This window comes from Fundulus heteroclitus, chromosome 10 (assembly GCF_011125445.2).
Source record: "Fundulus heteroclitus isolate FHET01 chromosome 10, MU-UCD_Fhet_4.1, whole genome shotgun sequence".
NCBI lineage: Eukaryota > Metazoa > Chordata > Actinopteri > Cyprinodontiformes > Fundulidae > Fundulus > Fundulus heteroclitus.
The window spans coordinates 12,373,926-12,401,056 of NC_046370.1; the positions used below are offsets into that span (position 1 = coordinate 12,373,926).

At 37.9% G+C, this 27,131-nt stretch overlaps 1 protein-coding gene across 2 annotated transcripts in view; it reads left to right on the forward strand.

Moving 5' to 3' along the window:
• Positions 1–271: 271 nt before the first annotated feature.
• cpxm2 (carboxypeptidase X (M14 family), member 2) overlaps positions 272–27,131 on the forward strand; it is a 42,889-nt gene continuing 16,029 nt past the window's right edge. Inside the window, exons 1-6 of one of the 2 annotated variants that reach the window (XM_012862822.3) lie at positions 272–692; positions 6,239–6,340; positions 14,056–14,165; positions 17,347–17,486; positions 24,965–25,049; positions 25,998–26,148. In XM_012862822.3, coding sequence (XP_012718276.2) covers positions 413–692; positions 6,239–6,340; positions 14,056–14,165; positions 17,347–17,486; positions 24,965–25,049; positions 25,998–26,148 — 868 coding nt within the window. In that variant the 5' untranslated portion in view covers positions 272–412. Of the gene's footprint in view, positions 693–4,784; positions 4,955–6,238; positions 6,341–14,055; positions 14,166–17,346; positions 17,487–24,964; positions 25,050–25,997; positions 26,149–27,131 lie in introns of those variants that run through there. The other variant, XM_036142027.1, reaches the window with a different exon arrangement.

Here is a 27,131-nt window from a genome sequence, read left to right on the forward strand (position 1 = left end):
GGTGATGGAGATAGTGTCAGGTCATGTTTCCATCTCCCTATTTCACTTTTACCCAGACCAGTGAAATGACAAAACAATGTGTCAGCAGGCTGGGTGGGTTTAAAATGAAGAGGAAAAAAAAGTTTCTATGTGAATCACCTGTCTCACTGCCTCTTCCTGCCGGCTCCCTCTGCTGCTGTCTTTGTGTCTCCCTCACTGCATTTTTCCCAGACTCAGGCGTCCATGGACCCTCTGGCTCCACTGCCTTTATTACAGACTTGGAGCGCTCTGACAACTTTTTGAACTCTTCGCGTTGGAGGGGAGAGGGAGCGAAAGACGAGCGCTTGATGGGACGCAGCACCGGCAGCACCAGCAGGCTCATCTGGAGACAGCATCCTGACTTTCAAGCGGAGATAATCCTCCTCCTCGGGCCATGACAGGGAAACTCCTGAGGCTTCTGACCCCGTTGGCTCTGCTGCTCCTCGTAGGGTTCGCAGACCTCAGCCTCGCCTCTGTTGACGAGGATGAGGATTACTACATGCAGGAGATGCTCACAAGGGAACGGTACAATCGGGCTAGAGTGCCGGAGAAGCCCAATTCCTCGACAGCTGATACGCAGGAAGAGGCGAAACAGAACCCTGCAAGGAAAATGCCTAGAGGGGAGGTGGGAAATGACAAGAAGACAGATAAAATCACAGATCCTACAAGATCAGGTAAAAGCTGACAACTTCACACAGTGTTACATGGAAAACTAAAGTTCTGGTGAAACATTTTGAGCAAACTTCTATGAGACTGTGTAGCCACTAGATGACAGTGGATTACCATTGCATGCTGTCAACGGTAGTAGACATACTAGTGTGAACACATTGTATGAGTTAAAAGAGACGTGCTTCGTAGAAATGTTCAATAGAAATATTATTGCAACAGTTTCTATGGGTAAATTCCAGACGAAACGAACAAAACAACGAAAAGTTTAATTAAGATATCTTTGTTTGAAATTAACCATTGACTAAGAGCAGCATTTGAATGCCAATGATAGCCTATGTGATGCTCTCACTCCAAATGTGCAATGTTTGCAGTCCGATTAAAAGCTTTACGCCATGCAGAAGTTGCAGAACATGTAAAATCCACATGGCAGAAATGTGCACCACAAACGTCAGCATTTGAAAAGAAACAGACAGATGATTGGAGGACAGTGAGGGGTGTGATGGTGGTTGTTGTTTGAGGGCAGATAGGGTTTAAACGAAGCCATGCTGACCTCATTCAGAAGGCATGTGGCTTCACATGTTTCAGCATGGAAACCGACTGCAGATGCGACTGTGGGTGGAGGATGAAAAGCAGTAACCACCCCCCCCCCCATCTTTTTAAAATAAAAACAGTGCTTCCCTTGCTTTCATTTTTAGCATTCGGATTTGTTCAGATGTGACAGCTAATGACTGTAGTGTTGATCATGAAAGGAACATGAAATTCCTTGAATGCAAGTAAATCAGCCAATCTCACTGGCTGTCAGGAATAGGAATTTGTTGGGTTTATTGGTGGTTGTTCACTCTGAATTCATATCTGAGTTTGACAAAAAAAAAAAAAAAAAAAAGATTACCCTGGACGTGCACACTTTGCACACAAATAAATGTGTGACAGAAATACAAATATTGATGACAAATCCAGCAGGGTGATTGGTCCTTGTCATGTCGGGAAAGCCATCCTGCCTGGCTGTGTGTTCTTCTCTGAGTCTCTCTGAATGCAACACTGCCAATGGGCAGACAAGGCTTCCAGGAGAACAGGCATCGCAAGAGATTGATCAGCCAATCCGACTTGAATTCGGGGATCAAGGCTCAACTGAGGAGAAATGGATACTTTTATTTTTTCTAATTTTCTTAAGCACATTCTTTAGACGAGAGAAACCAAAGATGTCAAGGTTTCAACTACATATTGAATACAACAACAGAGTTTTAGAGTTCAGCACATAATTCAATATTTTAAATTATTTCTAAATTTGTAACATGCATAGATTGGTAATCTATGGCAGGTATAGATTATGTTTTTTAAAAAGAAATACTTTGCGAAAAAAGATTAAGAGACAGGGATTAAGACCTTAAATTTTAAAGGTCAAGAACAAGATTTTCATTTGACCTGGAGAAATGCAGTTTTTCTAGAGGAAATATCAAATTTGATGTGTTTGTGCTTAAAACACTACAAATTCTTCAAAGGGTGGCTCATAATTTTTAAAGTTGAGGAAATGTGCATTTACATACACAGTTGCTAACTAAAATCCAGATTAGTTGGTTAGGGAGGCTAAAGCTAGCAATTAGCCCCAAGTGGCGTTCTACAGTTTTAAGCTGTTTTCATGTGTTCTGTGTTTATTTCTCTAAACAATCGAGGAAGTATATGGGGTGCCATTGATGCCACAGAAAATTTAATATTTACCAGTAAAGTGGTACATAAGGTGAAAATATTATAGAGGTTTAATTGAACATTATTTTATTGATTTTAACACAGCTTTACTGCAGCATTAGGTTGTTGGTCTGGCAGGAAATGTTTTACATGTTTCATTCTCCGTACATGTTTCCCATCATTTCCCACCTCAATTTTCTGTGTGAATATTCATTGGATTCTGTGTAAATAAATGACTAATGAAAACGTGATGGGGTAAAGGCTCGTGAAAAAGCCTTAAAACCACTGCGCTGTTTATAAAACTGCAGTTGACTTAAGAAAGAATTTGATTTCATGTTGATGTAAGATATCAACATCTTATAGTTAATATAAGTTTTAAATCTAAGTTTGAAGTTTTTAAAACACCTCACTTTGGAAAATCCTGAACCACACCTTTAAAGGTCAATTGCTTAAAAAGTATCAAACTCAAAACCTCTTTAATTGCATTCAGTGTATTTTTATGGTGTTAATTCCCAACAAATGTAATCTCAAGGCACCTGGCAGAAAAGCAGGTCAACTTTATATGTATTTATCACAAAAAATATTTAGGCAGGATATAACATACGAAAACAAATGTAATAAAGCAGTCTGCGCGGATATTTTTACAGGCCTGCAGCTTCCAAAGTGATGCATTTTTTTATACCTCCTTTTTCTGAATACATAATGTATTAACTACTGTCAAAATGAACAGATGATTTTACCCAGTATAACAAAGTGTTTCTGGACAGGATTACCAACCATAGCTTTCAGCATCAACACATGACGTTTTTATGGTAGCTGAGTGAATGTTGTTCTGAGCCAAAAGCAGTGATTTCATCTGCAGCATCTTGTCTGGTCTTAATGCAGCATTGCCAGAGTGTTTGTTTTTATTTCTTTTTTTTTTTTTTTATTTCTAAAACCACAAGCACCGGTTATTAATTTCAGCTTTGTTACTTGAGTCCAGACAATATTCTTTTCATAAGATTCTTTTTCAACTCAAAAGAGCCCAGGCACATACAGTATCTCCCCACTCAAGTGTAATCATAATGGTTTCAGGCAATCCTCTGACCCACATGCAAAGATCTCTCAGGGGACAGTGATTAAACGTTTAAGAAGTGTATCGAGTAGCAGGATGGGTGGATCACTGAGTTTCGGAAAGTGGTCTGGGATCTCAGGATCGCAGAGCGCTGTGAAGGAGAGGCAAGAGGTTTGTAAGCAGAATGTCTTGGTAGATTGGAGGCAAAAGCCAGGTGGGAGTGAACAGGGTCTGGGCACTGAGCTATATAATACACTAGAGTGCTGATTTTGCCGAAAAACTGAAGTCACTGGCCGCCATCTTGCTACTCCCTACTCTCACAGAATCCCATTGGATTTGCAGTTTTCTGGCTGTGTGAAAACGTTTCACAGGTAATTCTACAGTCAGTGGATGTACTAAAACTATCAATTACTAGGAAATTAGGTGCTGAAATATTTTACATGTTATTCATATTAAATATATATATATGTATATATAAGTATGTGTATATGTATATATGTATATATGTATATATGTATACACATATGTAAATATATGTTTTTGTATATTGTTATTTATATATTTATAAATGTTAAACATATATATTTAAATGAATAAAATGCAAAATATTTCAGCACATGACTTTCTAAGTACTTGATATTTTTAGAACATAACATAAAACTATATATGGCATTTGACATTTTAAAAGTCTTAAGACCCCTGAACAAGAGAAAATCCTCGTTATTCGATGCTGTAGCGCACATATTCCCTAGTTACTGGGGGGGAAATAGGGAGTACCAATATGGCGGCTGGTGGCTTCAAAGCGACTCATTTAAACAGACGGTGATTAGCACTCCAGTGTATAATATAGCTCAGTGGGTCTGGGGAGGTGGATGTGGAGCCACGTTCCAGTGTGGAACGTTGGACATTGGGAGGGCAGACATGTTGCTGGAGGTTTGGAGGAAGTAGCACTTGGGTTGCCGGTCGTGGAAGTGACTAACCCAGAGGGTTTAAGGCACAGAGAGCTTTCACAGATAATCCAGTAGTCTATGAAAGCCTGGTTCAGGACCAGGTCTAGGAGGTATTGGTTAAAAAGGGGGGAGAGAAAGCAAGGTTCGCATGAACTTGGAGTTTGCACAAAAGGAAAGCCACTAGAAGGATCAAGGGCTAGAAGTACTACTTAGGTTAACACTCAGGCGTTGAATGACTGGCAACCAGCTCCTCTTAAGTCCCAGCAGATGGGTAATTGGAAGCAGGTGTGCCAGAGCACATTGCTCAGCCCCACCCTCCAGGAAACCTGCAGCTCCAAGGAGGAGGAAAAACACCAACAAACACAGACACACCCAGAACCCCAACAGTCTGATGTACTTTTCATTAGTCAAAGTGGAGGTGTTTTTTTTTTTTTTAAGTGCTGCTATCTCAGTGGCAAACTCTGCATCATATTAAATCAGGTTGTTATTGTTTTAATGTTCAAACCTGTCCAAATATGCATTGATCTTATTGGGTTGAAATGTAATAATTGACATTAAAAAAATATTCTAAATTATTCAAGTAAGTACATTTTCTTTCTATTATTGAAACATTTTAAGTCAGATACAGCTGGACATGTGGTGTCTACTTTCCCAACCTGTTGAGTGTAACTTTGTTTAGAAAATGTGTTGAATGTAATCTAGGACATGTTTTTTTTTACTACTCTTGTGCCATTGTTTTAAATTTTGGTTCCTTCTCTTTTAGAACTTTGTAGAACTTATTTATATCTAATGATTTTGGTTTAACTATGCACACATTGGGTTTTTTGTCTTGATTCAGTGTAAGAGGATTTTAGCTAGAAGCTTCCCATTCAGCAGTATTGGGGTCATACTTCTCGTGAATGGTCCCTGTTGGGGCCACTGGTTACTTCTTTGTTTCCTTGGCTAGCAGTGCCAATACATTTTTTCCAGCTTAATATATTTGTTCTTACATTATTCACAAAAGTATTCAGTGTATCACATTTAAAGAGACTTAATACAAATGCATGCTACACTTTTCAGATTTTTATTTATACAACATTTGAAAAATCATCCATAGTTGTTCTTTTGCCCTGCTAATTGTGTTTTATCTTATGGTGGTCTAATAAATAAATGGTGGTCTAATAAATAAATACCAATAAGATGCAAAATCTATAAAACGTTCAAGTGATGGGAATACGTTTACGATGCATGGCACAAGTATACGTTGTGAATATAGCCGTGGTCAAATGTAAAATTTTACTCAACCAAACAACGAGGTTCATAAACTGTTGAAAGGTTGTAGTCTTTTGGTTCCTATAAATAGAGGCTATGTTCACACTGCAGGCATCCAATCCAATCTTTTTGCCAAAATGTGATCCACATCCGTCTTTTTCATGGCTGTAAGAATGGTCCAATCCCGATCTTTTCACCCTCCTTGTTTTTGCATATCTCGGTAGGTTTGTAGTCATGCAATACTGAACAAGTCCGGTCTTCTGTTTCTTGGCTTTCATGGTGTTGTTTGCTCACTAATGCTCTCTGACAAACCTCTGAGGCCTTTACAGAACAGCTGTATTCATACTGAAATTTAATTATGCACAGATTAATTTACCAGTTATGACTTGGGAAGGTAATTAGTTGAAGATTTTATTTTTAGGGTATCCGAGGAAAGGTGGGCAAAATATACATACCACACTTTTCACTGAATCATACACTCCAATAAAATTCATACAGGCTTCTATAATTTTGAAAACAAATGTGATAAAGTTAATGGGGAACTGTATAAATGCATTTGTGTGTTATTGACATTTTGTCTGTTTTTTTTTTTTATTTTCATTTTATTTCTTAGTCAAAGCACCCAACAGAAAAACGGTGAAGAACAAGAAGAGCACCCTGAAAGAATCCAATAGCATTTCAGAAGGAGTCCAAGATTTCAAGTCGATGACAGAGGGTGAGTGAAAAACCAGAGCTACTTGCTTTCTGAGGGAATTTCATGGGCTCATAAAAATCCATCTTTCCTCCAAAGAGCCAGAATTACCTCCAGAGGAACCATTAGGATGGGAAAACAGAACCAGATTCTCTCAGAGATTACAAATGTTTTGGAAAGGTTTAGCATGCTGGGAAAAATATTTTCCCGTTGAGGAAAGGTCTGGTAATACAAATGATGCTCCACAAAGAGGAGTTCAGCCACAGATGCACAAATGTCCTCTTTGGCTATTAGGTGTACGGTTTGGTTTTAATGGATTGCTATAAATTTGCTACACTCAGACCAGATGGCTCAGTAGCATTTCTTGCATGTTAAGCAAACTTGCTTGACAGAGAGTGCATAGTGGAGATGCTCTGAAAAATGTCACCCTTATTTGACCTTGTTACATGCTAGGATACAATTGGAAGGTGCACTCTTAACTTAAAAAAGTAGAGGAGTGCATTTTATTGCAAAGCAATAAACCCACGTGTATATAACAAAGCTTTTGTAAGGGGACCTAATATACAATGTTAACTTTTTACATGTTTTAATACTTCTTGTTTGGGTCTCTACTGCTTCTAGAAACAGTCCAAGCAAAAAAAAAAAAAAAAATTAAAATACGCAGCTGTTTTTTGGTTATAACTAAATGTTTTGTTGGTGTCTGGAAAATGAATAGAGCTCGGCCCTCTTCATAAGCTCGTTTTATCGCTATGTGTGCTGGACTTTGGATGCTTGGCATGAACAGGATTTATCTTTAATGGTTGTGCAGGAGGCTCTACTTCTTCTGCTTCTGGATCTGACTTAGGGTCAAAGATCTACAGATAAACCCTTGTGCATCTGTTTGAAGCCATTTGCACGTGTGTAAACTGCAAGGAAACATTGATTTGTGGGCGGGGCCAGCTACACCTAGAGGAGTTGCAGTATGTTCAGAGGTGCGCTGCCAGGATCCTGATGGAAGTGCGAAAACATGAATATTTTACCCCCATTCTGCGTTCTCTTCACTGGCTTCCCGTCTCTGGCCGGATCATCTACAAAACCTCCCTGCTTACCTTCCAGTGCCTGCATGGTAACACGGCATCTTATTTAAAAGACCTTCTCACCCTTTACTGTCCAACACACACTTTCCGTTCTTCTAACACTGACCTTTTACACATTCCAAGGACTCAATGAGAAAAGGCCCATGGGAGATCGGGCCTTTTCCTGCACCGCCCCACGGCTATGGAACAATCTGCCTCCACCTCTGAGAATTCTACAGACCCTGTCACATTTTAAAACAGGCCTTAAAACCTTCCGGTTTACACAATGTTTTGAATTTTCTCCTTTTAAATGCTTTGTTTTGCTTTTAGTTTTTCTTGCATGTAATTGCCTCAAAGCTTTTAGTTGTGTATTTTAATTACATTTTAATGTCCTTTTTCTTATTTTTTTGTTTTCTACTGACTGTAGCACTTTGAGATTTATTGGAAATATAAAGTGCATTACAAATAAAATCTATTATTATTATTATTATTATTATTATTATTATTATTATTTGCGTAAAAGTGACAACAGCTCATTCTAAAAAGAGATCAAAATAGGCAGAACTGAGGAGGTGAAATCTTATTATCTTATTATCTGAGAGTGACTTTGTGCAAAAAATGTAATCAGCATATTTTGTATAACCCGTAGACCTATCCTAACTTGCTTAAAAGGAAGCATAATAGGTCCCCTTTAATGTATCACCCTGGCAGTTGGACATTCTTTTTTGCTTGCAGTTCTGTGTGTCCTGCAACCTTAAGATGTGTCCCTTCCCCTACACACCTGAATCAAATGGCTAAACTACCTCACTATCATGAAGTCAAGCGCTGCAGAGCTCTGCTAATGATCTGGTCAGGAGTGTTGAAGCAGAGACACATCTAAAAGTCTAGGACTTCAGTTTCAGACCACTGATTCAGTGAGTGTATTATACCAAGTCAGTATTTATCCATTATTGTACATTTGGGATGCAGTCAAACATGGGTAGTGCCTTACTTTTAAATCAATGGTTTATCCGGGCTTTAAACTTTTGACTTCCTGTAGGAGGCAGTTGTTCTGCAGTGCTAAAACTACCTTCTGTACAATAATATAAAATTTAAGTTTGAGCTTTTCTCAACTATAACAGCTGTCTTTCCTGAAAATTATTAAGGGGTAATTTCTTATATTCTTATAATCGTGGGGTGGCAACTCAAAATCCAATGTTTTATAAAGCCATATTATTATAAAACAAACTAAAATAATTTAGTTGTTAAATTATTGGTGATGTGCAGGGTACTCAATGAAGAATTGTCCCTCCTGCTGATCAGCTGATTTTTTTTCTCTTGCTTGTTGAACTCCTCGTCGTGTTTGTCTATAACACTTTAGCCACAACACACAGCAGCATACGCTCATGCACTAACTACCGTAATGTAATTGTATTTATTTGTGTTTTTTTTAAATTGGAAATAAAAGGCAAAGAAGACAAGCCTAAACACAATTTAGTGAATAGCAAAGTCCAAGATACAGTGTTTTGTCAAAGCAAATTTTCCACATTTTGTCACGTTACAACCACAAGCTTCGATGCATTTTATTGGGATTTTATGTGATAGACCAATGCAAGCTAGCGAGTAGTTGTGAAGTGGAAGGAAAATGTTATTATTTTTTTTTTTACAAACTGTAGTTCAGAAAGTGTGCCGTGCATACAGAAGGCCTTCAATGCAATACCCCCAAATAGATTGCAGGTCGACTAAATGCCTGCAAAAAGTCACTTCATTAGTAAATATAGTGCTGTGCGGAAATTTGATCTTAGAATAAATCCAGCTTCTATCGGAATGTCCAAAGGTTTCTTGGACAGCATTAAAGAGCACATAAGAACTGGTCATGGTTAAGCAGGATTTGGTGACAAAACAATATCTCAAACTTTAAACATATTACAGAACACTTCAATCTATCATCTAAAAGAGTATCGTTCAACTAAAGAAGCAGCCAAGAGGCCAGTACAAAACCTGGAAGAGCTGCAGAGATTTAAAACCCAACCTCGAGATTCTTTTGACAGACCAACCTGACGTGGCATTTGGCTGTTTTGGCCTTTCTGGAAGCATAGCAAGAATAAAGACATTGTTTAAAGAAAACTACAACAATTTATTTTTTCAATTTTGCTACTCGGAATGTATGGAAACTTTAAACCTGTGGAAGAGGGCGCTCTCATCAGTTGAGAGCAAAATGTTACTTTTTACTTTACATGCAAAATGCTGTGTATAGCTGAAACATCGTAGAAGCAGCATCATATTGAGTGTATGTTTTTCTTAAGCAGCGACAAGGAAATTGATCATATCTGATAGGATGGTGGAAGAAGCTAAACACTGGTCAATCCAGAAATAAATCCTGTTAGAGGCTGCAAAAGATTTGAGACTGGAGTGAGGTTCACTTTCTAGCAGGTCAATAGACCTAAAACACACAGGTAGATTTCTCAGCGTGAAACAATGTAGCTGTTGCACGTTTGTGCTTTTATCTGATTTCATTCAAATGCTTTTAATTTGAAATGTAAGTTGATCCCTCTCTGGTTATGGATGAGAACTTGAGTAACCAATAGGGAGTCAGCAGGCTGTTAAAAACGAATGAGTGGTAGCAAGGAAAGGAGTTTAAAATGGAGAATAAGGAGCAAAAAGCAGAGACACCTATCCCGCTTGAACTTTTAGAGTTATTAAAGGACTTTTAGTCGCAAGACTTTTACTTTTGTACATATTTTGTTGTGAAATGTTTCACCTCCTTTTTATTAACTGTGTGGTCATTACATTGCCTTCTCCACCTGTATAAAAATGTATTCCTGGTGTGACACAGAGCTACAATAGAATGGTTCCGATCAAAGCATTCAAAGCATATTCATTTATCAAAAAGGCCTAGTCAAAGTCCAGAGCTAAATCCAATAGAAGGCATATGGCAAGACTTGGACTGGAATGTTCACAGATGCTCTTGAATCACACTAAATGAGATGGAGCTATTTATTCAATGAATATTGAAAAAATTCAAACCACACTTTCCAGATTTGTTTTATTTGCATAAGATTTAAAAAAAAACATGGATAATTGTTCTTCCATTTCAAGACATTGCACTACTTTGTGTTGGTTAAAATCCTCATAAAATAAAATATTTTGAAATGTGTGGTTCTAAAGGGCCAAAATGGGAAACGGTTTAATTTCATAGTCTTGCTTTCAGTATAAGGACATGGGTCCTGTGACTGCAAGATGCTTTGTACCAGTTCCAGCTGGTCTCATATGACATCTTTTGTATGTAAAATACCTTTTTTTTTTGTTTCTTCAACTGTTCCCAGAAATCTGCAACATTAAAAACACTCAAAAACTCTTGGTTCAGAGGTACGACGATATAGAAAAATAGCATATTGATAAATTAGAAATCATATTAATCAATATTAATAGTTATCAACCATTTCCAAATATATGTTTTAAGTGCACCCCTGGCCATTTTATGTTGTTGCTTAATGACATATTTTTAGATACAGAACACACAAACAATGAATTCAAACTCAACCCTTTGTTCAACCAACTTTTTGCTCAAAACTGCAAGTTTTAAAAAAAAAAAGAAAACAGAACACGTACTCTCTGAACTGTTTGAAGGGGGCGGAGCTTGGTGACTAAATGTTCCTGAGTCTGTGTCTGTGATTGGTTGGGAGGATGTAATGACTGTAATATTAACTTACATGAGAGGCTGTATGCAAAAGGAAACAGTTTTTCTACTGAACTTTTCATTGACCCTTTTTTTTATTATCTATATACTTCTTTCGATCGATATATATTGTCATTAAAGTATCGTCCAACCCTAATGTAAAGCTTCCTTTTAATAAATAGCACATAATAAAAAGCCACGTATAAAAAAAGTTGTGAAGAGAATAACTTGTGAGCTGGATAGCCTGAATAACCTTAGAGTGGACTGACATGCCAAGAGCCCTATGGGAAAAGATAAATGTCAGTTTTTCTGAAATATGATTTGTATTACATGTTATTCTTGAAGCCAGATGCTTTATTCCTGTGTGGGTCTCCCTGAATCGTACACAGATGTTGATAATGATTTCCGGCTTTGCAGCATGACAGAAACCCATCTGCTTTATATGAGTGTGTCTGTGGAGCTACCCTGGGTCCTTTGGCCTTCCTTGAGGGCTAAGGCTTTGCCAAATATGTGGATTGGCAGCTATCAATTATTAGTTGACAAAAGTTATGTGGCCCTAAAAGGTCATGCAGCAACTTATATGTTTTATTACTTAGCCTGCTTATGCTTTTAGGTATATTAATTAACTTTTACACTTTGGTTTTGAACCAGAGACTAATTTACTCCCAAATGATTGTGCTTTGTGTTGACTCTGGCTCATTGAGATGTCTGTTGGCTGTCCTCTGACAACTATTTCTTTTTTTTTTTGTGATCTACATTATTCCAGTAGTTTATTCCAAACCTTCATGCATGAAATCTGTGAAAAAAAAAAGCAAGTCCACATCCTCCTTAGTTTTCACCACAGAGAGCTAGTTTGTGAAGGCAGCCCTGGCCGTGTGACAGCGACATGTGCGGCATGTGCTGCATGTACAAACAGACGGCCGTTCAATCGAAAATTCTTCCTCTGATGTTCCATTGCTGTGCTCCGGCTTGATCTAACCCAAAAGAGCTGCCGGCCCGCAGAGATTTCACACGTCAGCTTTGATTTGCCCATTTGGCTCCTATCGGTTAACGTCCACTGTAGTGTAAAGAGATGAGAGATTCCTACACAAAGACCTGCATTTAGTCAGCACCATCTCAGTTTCTGCAGTCACTTAAATGCTGGCGTTTGCTCAAACAAACTGCAACTCCCTCCGGCATGAAAGGAAAACATTTTCAGGCATGTGCAGCTTTTTTTTTTTTTTTTTTTTTCCTCAGAAGACATGTTTTATGGAAGTTTTTTCCAAAACAAGGACATGCCAGCCAATTTTTTGTTACCATTTATATTAGTGGCTGCTAATCAGCAATAGTGACCTTAGCCAGGACAGCTTTAAATATGTCTAAATGACAAAGAGTGGTTCTATAGAGTCTGTATATTATCTTCCTCTTTTCTGTGGTCCAGGTGTGGAGATGACAGGTACAAGAGAGAAACCCAGACTTGTGCCCTAGTGGCACTCCCCATATAATTCTGGGGTACCCAAAGGCATCCCCAGGCCAAAGGAAGCAACCAGTCATTATGTTTTTTTGGGTGGGTTATGTAATAGAACAACTGCAGGTAGTTCACAATTGTGAAGTTGGAAAAACATAACACACAACTTTCAAAATGTCTGCAAAGTAAAATCTGAGACGTGTGGCCTGACTTTTTTCCAGCCCAAGCTCTGATGTAATTACCTGCTTTATGCTTCTACACACAATTTTCTTTTTGCCCATTTCTTTTTATATATAATAGTTGAAACTTGGACTAAATGAATATGATCTGTGAACAGCAGATTTCAAGTCTTGAACTATGACTTAACCATTCTATAACATAAATATATTTTGATCTAAACCATTTCGTTGCAGCTCTGGTGGGATCTTTAGGTTAATTTGTTGACTGGAAATTGAATCTGCAATGTATTCTATATTTAGCACAATAAATCGTCTCATTAAGGCTGACCAGCTTCGTTGAATGATGTGCGCGGTCAGCTTTCCCCGCCAGGTTATATCGACCACCACATAAAACTGTAATGTAGTCAAAAAACCTACGAGGCCTTCACAGAACAGATTAAACTGCACACAGGTGGATCTTGTCTACTAATTATGTGATTTCCATAGGCAATTGATGGCACTGCATTTTATTAAGGGTTAAGAGAAGGACAGAGGCTACAAAAACCTATGCAGGTCACACTTTTCAGATTGTCCTTTGGGGAAAAAAATATCACCATACATAAGTTTCCTTCAAATTTGAAATTATTATTGGTCTGTTGCAAAAAAAAAAAAAAAAAAATCTTGAAATGTAACAAACCTTGTGCTTTTTGCACGTTTTTAGTCAACTCTCAACCCCCCCCCCCCCCCCCCCCCCATGGCCAACTTGAGCAGTGCTGACATTACTGCTTCACGGATTCTGTTTCAACACAGACCCACGCTTCATTCACGGTTACTGTTACTTCCTTTTGGCACAAGATGTTGTTTTAGTCATTGAACTGCTTAATCATGTAATCAGGTCATGGCTTGACAGGGTATAATAGATGTGCATTACAATATTTTTGGGATCAACTATTCAACGTGTAAAGTTGTTAATCATCATGAATGCTTGACACGTTTTGGGGTATGCAGGAGTTTAATCATCAAAGTGCTGCTCACAAACCTCCCTTTTGTTTCTGCGGACCCCAATTTCTGTGGTTTCAGGTTGAATATGTTTTTTTTTTTTTTTTTTGGGCTTAGCAAAAGACACTGCAATGAGTAAATATACTCTTCTCTTGGCCTGAAAGTTTTAACTAAATTAGCATAAGAGGGGAGATGCCTGATGACAGAGTGCTGAGTGCAGCTGCTTTCTGCTTGTTTCACACACCTTCTGCTAGATGTGCAAAAGTCTAAAATTCTCAGAATTGCTGGAATAAACTTTCATGGTTCCTGGTGACAGGGGCTACTGTACACTATATGAGCATATATCAAGTGTCTAGGAGCAATGCGTATTATTATACGTAACATTAACATCACAGGGCAATTTGTCTTTCCTCTTTGCCTAGAATGCCCTCCCATGGGACTGGAAACGCTGAAGATTGATGATTTCCAGCTTCACGCTTCATCTACGAAACGCTATGGTCTTGGTGCCCACAGAGGTCGTCTTAACATTCAGGTAAGGTGCAAATGGAAAGTGCTGCTATAGCGTAACCAAGCTTAATGAATACGTTGGGGCTTGCATTAAAGCCTAGGGTGTCTTACCCTTCCTGGACAACTTTTATGTGTTTTTATCCTAAAAAGTGGCAAAAAAAACAAAACATAAAAACGGTTGATGATCAACGTGATACTTTAGCTTCAGTTGAATTTCATGTTTAATCATCTTGAGACCTCATAGCTCATAAATACCATCTTATTTCAGGTTCAAGAAATGGTTCAAGGGAATCTTACAACTTTATCAACTGTGGTCAGGCTTGTAGCTGAAAACTGTTATTTCCATTTACCAGTCCAAAATCGCGAAATATTTAAACAGCGTGCAAGAAAAAAAAAGCAAGCACAGGGAACGGTAGAACGTAATCAATAGTTGCTTGCTTGTTGACCTTGAATTTCAAACACCAAAAATTGGAAATCAGTACATATAGCAATTGTCACTGAAAAACAAAAGCAGTGGTGGCAAAGCTGGCAGCTGGAATGTGAGTTCATAACGGGGAGATTTATGTGATGCTTTATCCATTCAGGAGCAGGAAGTCATGAGGACTGTTGCCAGTGCAGCAGTTCGGGAGATCTAACAAACTGGCATCTGAAAGATTCAAAAAAAGATTCAAAAGGATCCTGTGGTGAGCCTACTCTATATGTACACACCGCAGTGGTGGTGAATTACCACCAAATTACCAAATTAAATAGTTTGTGAGAAAAACTGTGCTTTGAAACACAAATCTTCTCAACATTCAGATTGAATTCAATTTCAGCTCAATTTTTGACAAGCATCGTCACTCTGCTGACCACAGGAAAAAGAAATAGAAAACCCAATTTTGTGTTGATTTTTGTTTCATACCATTAAAACGTTTTGTTTCTCTGCCCATTAATCTTCACAACAAGCAACCTATTTATGGAACAGGCTAACATTAACGTAGCACCTGGACAAACAGACAGTCTTTTAGAAATAAGAGATGAAGTTGTGTATGTCTTAGGCAATATGTTGTTATACCACTATAAGAGCTTTTTTAAAATCCTGTAGCCCCATGTCTGAACACAATTCCAATACTATTGTGGACCATGTCTTATTTAAATTTAATACTAATGACTGAATGATATTTTATTATAAGTTGTGCTTTATAAAGAAATATTGTTCCTTTCCTTTCATATAAAACATGGTTGCCACCTTTATAAAAATTCAAGAAAGAAAATACAATTTGAGGGGAAAAATTTAATTTAGAAAACAATAAACATTTTGTAGAGCCCTAGTTTAAAAATCCCTGCTTTACAAGCTACCAAAAATACCCCTGTTGTCTTCAAAAGTCTAGGACACATCCCAAGACCTACCAAGGAGATACTCTTTAAAGGAAGTCTTTTTTTGCATGCTTCCCCGGTTGAACGGCTCCAAAGCCAGCTGAACAAGTAATGAAACACACAAAACACATGGTCTTAATTCAGCAAAAACAATGGCCTTGTTGTCTGTTGGACGTGAACATTTGTGTGTTGAAATGAACAGTTCAGTGGAGGACAGAGATTGTGTCAGAAGAAACACATATTGAGCAGATGTTGAAAGGATTAGTTAGAGTTTGGCCCGTTTCCAGTGTGTTTGGTTTATTTTCACTCATGTAGCTGCAACAGTTTGTTTGGATTCCAGACACCAAGAGAGCGGCAATAAATACCTTGATATCAAGATATAACTGAGAAACGCCAAGTTTAGCGACTGTTTGAAGACCTGCAGATGGAACTTTCCATAATGAAGCCGTGATAAACCCAGAATCTAACACGGAGGCACGTTTCTGTGGCATATGTATTTAAAATGAAAAGCAGAAATAACCCCTTTAAAAAGTGCAAGCTTCCACTCACTGTGCAAATTACTTCATCCTAACTTAATCTGTACTCTGTAATCTTCACCGGAGCATAATTATGATGGCGCACGCGCATACAGGTCTATCACAATATATTATACCTTTGCACACACAGGGATCTATTTCAAGTGTTTATTTCCTATTAATTTTTGATGACCCGAAATTGAGTTCCCCAAAAAACATGATTACATAGGAGCCCTAAAAAAAGTTTTCTTTTTCAGTATAGAAATGTTTAATTCATGGCCATGCCATGGCATACATAATCATGGTGAAAACTGCCAAACTGGAACATCACTGACACTGTCCACATGGGGTGTGTGAAATACGAACGTAATTGTCAATGACTCTGCCTGCTTACGAAGAAAGCATCCTGCCATGTGGTTAGAAAGTTTACTGGAAGGAAAAAGTAGGATCGTATTATTTACTTAATGCCATATACACTTCCAAAGCTGATACTGCAATAGTATGAGGGGGTATAATAATGAGTTAAAATCAAGCACTAAATGTCACTCAGTTACTATAAGCTGCATAATGGTGGCCGCATCGTGCTATGGGGGTGGAGTGCTGACTGGAAAACATGTACTTCCACACGTGTGGAAAGCTTTTTCCCTACTATAGCAGGAATGATATTAACAGAAAAACGTAGCACAATCCTAAAAACTGCCCAGACTTTAGTTCAACAAAAAATCTTAAATGATAAACACGTAGAAATGGCTCCAGAAAGTAGCAGGGTGCCCCTTATAGTCTCTAAACATGGATGTCTGGAGAGACCTAAAGATGGCTATTTATTGGCCAGTTTTTTTTTTTTTTTTTTTTTTTTTTAGAAAAACAGGGTAAATATCCAAAGTTTTAAGACACTTGGCACCATTACCCACATTTTCTAAGGCTCTCATATTTGCCAAATGTGCATTAGTTGTAAATGAAAGCTGACTACAGTGAAACAAGAGACTTGATTCAACATTCAGAAATCCTGGTTTTGCTTAGTCTGTGTTTTGAAATTATTTCAGGTAAATTAGGTTAAAGTTGATCCCTTTTCAGAATGAATAGGAACCAGAAATGGAACATAAAGTGGAAAACTGGAAAAAGCTGAATACTTTTTCTATACAACTCATTTTCTTTAATCAAAATACGTGTTCCCTGTGAAGTAACAAAACCAAAACACGCACAGTATTAGACAATCATTGGTTGGATAAGCTAGCCGTTTGCAACACTTCCTGACTTCAGGTTGCACCAGACGTACGATGTTAAACATGGTTGAAGCGTGAAACACTACCTGACGTGACTTTTTGTGGCCCGCAGGCTGGCCTTTATGAAGATGACCTGTACGATGGGGCCTGGTGTGCAGGCAGAGATGACCCCCTTCAGTGGTTGGAGGTGGATGCCAGGAGGCTGACGAAGTTCACAGGGGTCGTCACCCAAGGCAGGAGCTCCCTCTGGTCGTGAGTGGGCAGCATGCAGACATGCACAGACATTTTCAGATTGTTTCACTGTCAGAATAGGAACATTTTGGTGATGATAGATTTGTTGTAGTGGTTTATTGATTGTAAGCAAAGTGACGATTTTCTTTGCCAGCTTTATCATATTATTCATCTTATGCATTGGATTTAATAAAACCTTTACAAAAAACAGTAAAACAGGGTTGCGCATTGCAGTATAAATTAAAATGTAAGAGAATGTTAATTCTCACTGTAACAAAGTCAGGGACAGCTCCTTCAGAAGTATTCAAACTCCTTAAACTTTTTCACATTTTGCCATGTTACAATCACAAACTTCAACATTTTTATTAGGATTCTATGTGATAGACCAACACAGAGTAGTGTATATGTGCATAGAAGTAGTATCTTTTCCAAAGTTATCACTTTAAAGTGATTAAAAGTGTAGTGTGCATTTTTATTCACTCTCCTGCAGCAAGACTTTCAAACCAACTTTTGCCATATTTACACCTGCAATTGTTCTGGGATATGCTTCTACCAGCTTATCACATTTACACATTCATTGTCCATTTGTTTTTGCAAAACAGCCCCAGCTCAGACAGACTAGATGGAGAGAATCTGTGAACGTTGATTTTTAAGTCTTTGAAGAGATTCTCAGTTGTACTTAAGGCTGGACTTTAACTTGGTCACACTAACACAAAAAATATGATTTAATCTAAAAAAATATATATTGTTGCTCCTTTTGTATGTTTAGTGTTGTCATATTGAAAGTAAAATGGTAAATGGTAAATGGACTGAACTTATATAGCGCTTTTCCAGTCGTGCTGACCACCCAAAGCGCTGTACACTATAGCCACATTCACCCAGTTGCTCTCACTAACGCGCACACATTTATACACCGAGACACAGCTCAGTAGGCAACTTGGGGTTAAGTGCCTTGCCCAAGGGCACATCAACATGTGGAAAGGGGAAGCTGGAATCGAACCCACAACCTTCTGTTTGCCAGACAACTACTCAACCCATCAAGCCACAGTCGCCCCAAAGGTGAACATCTTCCCATCAACCTCCCCTTGTATAGCATTTTACATGTAAGCCAAGAAGTTTCATTTTGGTTGCATCTGGCCAGAGCACCTTCTTCCACATGTGCACTTGCCTGCCTCTAAGTTGCTTTGTTGAAAACTCTTATGACTTATTTTAAACAATGTTGGGTTTTTTTTCTTGCCACTTTTCCTCTAAGACTTGATTTTTACAGTGCAAGAGTAGCAGCGGTCCTCCATCAGATTTACTTTAGGCCTCGTAGTTGTTTCTCTGATTAATGCTCATCCTCTCAGGTTTGTTGGATCCCCAAGTGTTGGTAGGTTTACAATTGAGCCATACACTTTCCAACATTGCCCTGCTGGATGTTCCAAGATAACGCATTATGACCCTACACTGCTTTAAATGTCTCCATAATTTCCCCCCTTAGCTCTCTGCTGTGTTCCTTGGTCATCATGATGCTGTGTGTTTGCCACTGTTGTCTAAACTACCCTGAGGACTGTGTAAAATAGTTTAAATAACACACAGGTGGACTATATTTATTATTACCTGACAATTTGGTGACTTCTGAAGGCAACTGGTTGCACCGGATGTTGTATAAAGGTGTCAGCGAAAAGTAATCTAATACAGATCACTTTTCTTTTACTTTTATATTTTTCCTAAATTGAAAAAAACAAACAAAAAAACACATGTATTTCTCTTCCGTTTTCACAATCACAACTTTGTTTTGGTTTATCTTAAACAATCCAAATAAAATACATTGAAGTCCGGTTGAAATGTGACAAAGTCTGGAAACACTCACAGGGGGAAAAAAACGGCGTCTCAATAACAAGGCTAACACAAACCAAAACCCAGCAAACTGCCAAATATCTAATTACATAAAGCATAATTTCACAATGACTGAGACATGAACACCAGCAGTGGAAAAACATGGCAACAATTGCTGCAGAAATATAAACGACTGTGTCTCATTTAAAATCTAGTGGAAAATTTGACAGCATGCATAAATAAAGCAAAGGGTTGCAATCCTACCCACAACGGCGTGCGCAGAACCTTTGCTCATGTGTGCCCTTTGAACAAGTCATTTCTGATCTTCTCGTTGTGGGTTTAAGGACTTATGGACTTGATTGATTTGGGTGCAGACTAGGTCTTTCATAAGTCTCAAAAGGTCACTACATTATTAAAATAACGCTGGAGAAAAGAGATTCTGAAGCATGCAAAGTTGTCTGAAAAGGAGAACAGAGAGTACAATCCTTCAATCATATTTACAAAGAGTAAAGAATGGAGTGTGTTGGGAAATCATTTCTACAGACTTGTAAAGGTTGATCATCAGGAATCACCTAAGGAATCACAACCAGCTAAGAACGGCTATGTTTCCCCTCCCTCTCCTTTGAAACAGTTGTATATTACTGTAAAAGTTATGTTAATGACTAATAATAAGATGTTTCACGCTGTCTAATACTGCAGGGAATTCTTTCAGTTCACTAAAGCTGCAGCCCAAACCTTCTTTGTGATGCCAGAGACGGCACCTGGTGCACACATTACAGCAGGGCTGCGTGCTCTTCTACAGTGACACCTACTGGTTTTCTGGTTTTCTAAACTTGCACAAAATATTAGATAACAGTTTCAAATTCGCCATAAAAGAGTCAGATGTTCTTTTATGCTTTTTAAATTGTCCGGATGAAAAGTTTGCCAGGTTTTCTTAAGGTCTCTCTTAAAGTTTTTATATGACCTTTTAACTGCTTTTTCACTCAGCTTCTGTCCAGTGATCAAACCTGACAATCACAGCATGTTATCCAGTAATAGGCTACAACAGGTAACAGGGTTCCTATGCTGTCTGGAAAATTGTGGAATTTAAGTGTTTTCCAAGTATGGAAAATACCTTCAAATAGTTCCTACTAACAAACAAACACAGATGCATCTCAGTGATTTTAAGAACAGTCAATTTATATCTATATATTTAATTTCATTCAAATAATGAAAATCATATGTTAAATATATTTATTATAGGTAGCATTACTTTTTAAAATGTTATGCTGTTAAATGTGTTGATTATTACTGCTACAAGTTACTGCTAATGAAAACCTAAAACTCAGTTTCTCAGAACATTGAAATATTATATAAGATTAATGAAAAAATTACTTTCAAGCAGATTTCTTTTTCAGCCTAAAGAATGTCATTGTAATGTACAGTATTTCCAAAATATTCTCCATGGGGTTAAGGGCAGGCCAGTGCGGACAGTCACCATGTCCTCCTGGAAAATAAACTCAACATCTCCATAAATCTTCACAGCAGAGGAGCAACGGGAAGCACGGAGAGCTCCAGAATGTCCTGCTAGATGGCTGCATTGATTGTGGACCTTAGAAAACACAATGGACCAGCTCCAGTAGATATTATGACTCCCCATGGCATCGCTGACTGCAGAAACTTAATGCTGGACATCAAAAAGATGGTCTCAATCCACTCCTTGTACAGACTCTGAGACCTTGATATCTGAAAGAAATGCAAAATTTACATTTATCTCAAAGCAAGAGTTTGGGCCATTGAGCAACCACCCATCCCCTCTTTTACTTAACTCAAGAAAGACAATACTGATGACGTCTCTGGTTTAGGAGTGAGTTGTCCCCACAACATGTTTCCTTCTACTCAACTTTCCACCATTATGCTTGGTATTGACCTTTTGTGGAGGATGTCAATGACTGTCTGTGGGACATCTGCCATGTCAGAAGACTTTACCAATGACTGTGTTGGACATAACACAATATTTATAAATTAAAAATCTATTGTTTTATTGGTCTTGTGAAATAGTCTAAGTTTGTGAAGCCATAATAATCAAAATGAACAGAAATAAATACTTAAAGGTAGAGTTGGCGATTTGTGTTTTTCCGGGAGTTATCCCAAGTCCCCTCTTGAATAACTGCGCATGCGCAAGACCGCCTTACCTGCTCTTCCGCTCCTCAGGGGGATCGCATGAAAAAAACATCTCCTAAATCCACTCTAGTCTTATTTCTTTCTAATGAGGCCTTCCCCTTCTTCCCATAAACTCGCATGTGGTTGGCTTCTTGCAACTGTCAGCCATTGTCAAAGTATACAGTGTGAGCAGCGGAGCTACAATGAATGGCTAACATCGAAGCTAACCGCTAAGCTAACCGGATACATAAACACAAGAAGTGTGCATGTGCAGCCAGCAAATGGAAACTAACAAGGAGCGTGAATGCACACTGGCGTTACATGAGCGTGTCAGAATGATGGCATGTGGGACAACCAATAGATGAGGCGATACCCCCAGAACTTGAGGGACAGAGGAGAGTGAGAGCAGGACCAAAACTCTGACCAATTATTGCCCTTCGAACTGAACGACAGTGATTGGTCAGGGTTTTTAACAGGGTTGCAACTTTCGCAGATATCTAATTTTTAACCTCCTTTTTCTGAATACATAATGTATTGACTGCTGTCATGATGGAAGTACCATTTTACCCAGTATAACAAAAAGTGTTTCTGAACAGGATTACAGTACCAACTATAGCTTTAAGGCATTTCACTCTGTGTAATGAATCTATATACTTTATGAGCCTCCCTTTCCAAAATGAATTAGTGAAATGCATTAGCTTTTTCGATGATGTTCTGATTGTCTGCTGTGCTCCTGCACAAGCCCTTGGAATGTTCTCTAAGCCAGAAAAGTAACAGACTTTAATTTGTTCACTTCAGTTTTAAACAACACGAACTGTACTTGGACCCGACTGAAAGAGCTTCTTGTTAAAGTAAGCAGTGTGGGGAAACTGCTGCTTACTTTAGCCCCGTCTCTTACATTACGCCGCTGTAATGGCTTTTGGATACCCTTTTGAATTAGGATCACTTTCTAAATGATTTATGAGCTTCAAGAATGATTAATTGATCCTTTCTACATTTATAAAACCATGATGTTTTGCTTCACAAATCACTGCTTATTCATTAAAAAGAACAATTTAAATGTGATATTATACAAAAGAAGTTGAGCACTGTGAATTTATAATTCTTTCACTGACGTGTCTGAGGTCTCTGAAAGGGAATGATACGCCACCGCTTATTTTCTTTAATTTCAAACAATATTAATATGCAGTTGCACACGTTGAGCGTGTGGGATTATGATTGAAAGCTTCTTAGGCCAGACTACTTCTACGACCATGAATAAACTACTCCAAACTGATTTGGATACATCATTATTTAACAATATTGAATTCAAAAACTTGATAGTGCCTCTTATGTCAATTACTATTTATGTAGTATTTTTGAAAAACATATATTTAGTAATAAAGCATTTATACACAGAACCCGCTACTCTAACTGGTAAGATACATTAATTTATAAATGTTAGGAAATATATTTTGACATGCTGCTAATATTTTGTCCACCCCCCTTTTGGCTGTAGTACAAGCACTTCTGCCTTCTCTGATACTTTTTCACAGATTTGGAACATACAAACAGAAGGATGTTTTGGTCAGTCCTCTTTGCCTTTGTAACTCATCCAGTGGTCCCTCCAGTCCTGGGTACTATATGCTCTTTTCTTGAGTCCAATGCCTTTTATATATATATATATATATATATATATATATATATATATATATATATATATATATATATATATATATATATATATATATATATATAAAATTAATCATTTAAAGCGGGAAGAAATGAGGAGTTCCACGGGTAACCATTGTGTATTTTAAGCTTTTTTTTAGTTCACACAAAAGAGCAAAAACCGCTCTGGCTCTGCTGGTGTCCTCTACTGACTCGTCTGATTTTGCGCTTCTTGCCTTTGAGCTCTGTAATTGGAAAGGGAGCTGGAAACTGCTGCAAAGTTTGAGACTGAAGGAGGATTATTTATTAGGCTATATGGGATTTTCCTTGTAGGGGAAGCGCTATCTAAAGGTGCAGAAGGCACCGTAGCCTTAAACTGATTTTTGCAATTAGCTTTGTAGGGCATGTAGCTGTCTGTGGTGACAGCTCAGGGGCTTTCTGTCTGTAAGAATGCTTTAATTAACAGAAATGGGAATTCCTTCTGGGCGAGCTCAGTGAGAATGTGCTCATCCGGAAACATGGGAGTACCTTCCAACCAATATACTGTACACTCTGGAAAGAGCACTGGGTGGCATGAGTTGATTCTTACGGGCATACTTAGGGCATTTGCTAAATTGATGCTTTTGTGTACAGCCTTCAACACATTGTTGTTTCTTTTTTATTTCTCTTCAATATTTTTTAATAATTTTAATTTTTATTTTTTAATTTAAAAATTCCAAACTGTACAATAATCTCAACTTGCAAAATGTTTCTCTGGATTTTCAGGTTTTCCTCCACAGTTCAAAAATACACTTTTACATTGTCTTTTTAAACTCACCCGAGTGTATGTACTGAGTACCAAAACTAAGAACAGGTCAGAATAATCATGGTTTTACATTATGTTTAGTAATAAAATTCACTATAACAGCATTAATTTCTGAATATTCTCATAAAGAGCAAAGCCATATTGTTCTTAGTTCCACTTGGTTTTAAATTATTTATACATTTCGAAAATATGTGGACAACTATACATAATTGTAAAGTAGTTCCTTCTGTGGTAAAATCAAAAAGTACCATAAGCGTCCTATTAGTGTCTTAAAACAGCGTATCAAAACTGTTGTACAACAAATGTATTTGCGCACATACCACAAATGTGTAAAATAAAATTTGGGTTTTTATAGAGAAGTTGTTTTTTTAAAAAATGCTTTAACATCTACAACTATTATATAAACATAATAATAAGAATTACAATACATTTTCCTCTCTCCTGGGGTTTTACACCAAGGCGCCTATCATGTCGCTGGGGATTGGAAAAGGCTAGTTGGTTATTTGTGTTTTTCATGTAAACCAGATTCAAAATTAAATGAGGATTGCTCATTTGCATATAGCACTTCAAATAGATATACAGTTAGGTATCTAGTACACAAATTATTTGAATTTTGCAAAATTAAATGTTGTTTGGGGCATACTTTCTACAGTAGTCTAGAAGAGGTTAAACTAAGAACTCCTACATGTTCTGGTCAATACAATACATCAGCCAATAACATGCCCTTTGGTGCATTTTTTGAAGTTTAATAACAATAAGATAAACTTTAGAGACATGGTACTTTTTGCATAAAAAAGGGTAACCTTGCTATTTATTAATGTTGTGTTGAATTCAAAACTATTATCTTGATCAAAGCAAACGCAGCATATTTATTTCTCTTTTCAGTGTTTTTATTTTCTCTTTTAAGTCCTTAAAGAAGCTACTGGCACAACAGATTTTTACAGCATATTTTCAACATATCTGATTGTGAGCCTTCATTACGGGATCATTTTGGTGGCATCTTCTCAGTTATCTTTGTCTTCTAACTGCATTAAATTTTATCTGGAAATAATTCTCATTTTCCTACTGTTTCTAATGTTAACAGAAGCGACTGGGTGACCTCCTACAAGGTCATGGTTAGCAACGACAGCCACACCTGGATAACCCTTAAAAATGGCTCTGCGGACTTGGTGAGTAATAATTAAAAGATAAAGCTGATTCTTCTGACGTGGACTATATCCACAGAGTGAAGGAAACTGCAAAGCTTTGCACAAGTGTCGTTTTCCCCTGTTAACCCGCTAAATGTTGAGTCTTGCTTTGTGTGCCTTCGGCTGATTGGACGCAAAAGGAAAAAATGAATTCTTGCAGGAAAGTAATTACAGGGGAAGATGTAAATGCCTGCTTGTTTCTAAGCTTAATGAACTGTGAGGTGACAGTAAACATTAATGTTGCTCCAGCAGATGGGAACCCGTCCTCTAAGAGTTGTTTTCTTTCTCTCTGTCTAATGAGAGACTTCATATAATTGAATGGACAGGAATATCACCTTGCCTGCAGAGTGTCAGCGAGACTTTTTTCTGCCAGTTATGTTGCTGATGAACAAAATCAGGTCTTTTTGAACATAATCAGAGCTCTCAGTCACCACTTTAAATCACCTGTGAATAAATAAAAAAAAAAATTGTGCACTCCTGGGTGGTGATATCATCGGCGATTAAACCCCCAATGATTAAAAACCCTGTTATAATTTACTCTCTGCTACAAGCTTCCCTAACCACCCAGACATTTCTGCCAAATGCCAGTCTACTATAATGGCCTTTCAAAATTCCACAAAGGTACAAAGAAGAACTCCATCTGTGTGTGTTAAAATTTTCAATAAAGTCCCTAGGGTGTCGAAGTTCAATAACGTACACAAGCATGAATATTCAGGCCAAAACTGGGAAAGGTATCTTTTGTTTTTAAAGTTTCATTAATCCGTCTTTCTTTACCCGAACTGTTTAAATTGTTTAAAAAGATTATGAGGAAACTGAACGTCCTTCACCCATGTTGGACTAAGTTTGCTCATTTATAGTTGTTGAAAGAAGAGCATTATCCTTTGTCCTTCACACCTTGACTGTTTGTTCACCCTGTGTTTGCCTTAGTAGATATTCAGCGGCAACAGAGAAAAAGAAATCCCCGTCCGGAACATCTTTCCATCACCTGTGGTGGCCCGGTACATTCGAGTCAACCCCCGCTCGTGGTTTTACGGCGGCAGTGTCTGTATGAGAGCGGAGATCCTTGGCTGTCCTCTGCCAGGTGACGGGGCTTGTTCTAAGGCTTGGCCTGGATGAAAGTTGGACACTGTTGGTTAACTGGGATGATGTTTATGGAAGATCTTTAATTAGTAATGTGTAATTCTTGAATGATGGGAGTGACTTTTTTAAAATCTATTGTTGCTCTCTGAGAGATGGAACTGTAGAAGATACAACTCTACAAAACCCCAGCGTGGCTTTAGTTCCTTGGACATTCGGTTTGAAAAATCTAAATGGGCTGCGTGTTTCTTTTTATTGCTACCAATATTAACACAGTTAATCCAGGGTTTAACTGTAAACAAATCCAACCCAACGAATCCATCCTATCCAAAGTACACATAAACACTGGCATAAACCACAGTATGAATGCGAGTGTCTTTTACAAGGTGTTTTTTTTTATTTCAGTAGAGTGTATAATGAAAAGCTAATAGTATTATATACTAGTATAGTATACTGACAGCTGCTGAAATGATTCATAACAGAAATACATCAACCAAACTGCTTTCAGATGTTTACAAACAGACCATAATCATGACTTTTAAAGCATTGGCACTAAATATAGATAGATTGCCAGCCAAGCTAACAAGAGAAACTTCAGGTAATGTTTAGTAAAGGTTAGATGACCTCCAGTAAATGATGTCTGGCCATAAGAAAAATATGTTCTGCTATTTTCCTAGTTTTCATGTTCATATCCTGTCCATCCATCCATCCATCCATCCATCCATCCATCCATCCATCCATCCATCCATCCATCCATCCATCCATCCATCCATCCATCCATCCATCCATCCATCCATCCATCCATTGAATATTGTTGAGAGGCATCAGATATGTATCCTGATCAGATGGCAACTGACCCCTTTCATTACAAAGAAAGGGGGGTTCTGCTCAGAGCTGCCCCACAGATGATGAAGCTGTTCAGCTTATCTCTAAATCTAAGCCCAGTCACCCTATGGAAGGTCATTTCGATTGCTTCATTATGGGGTC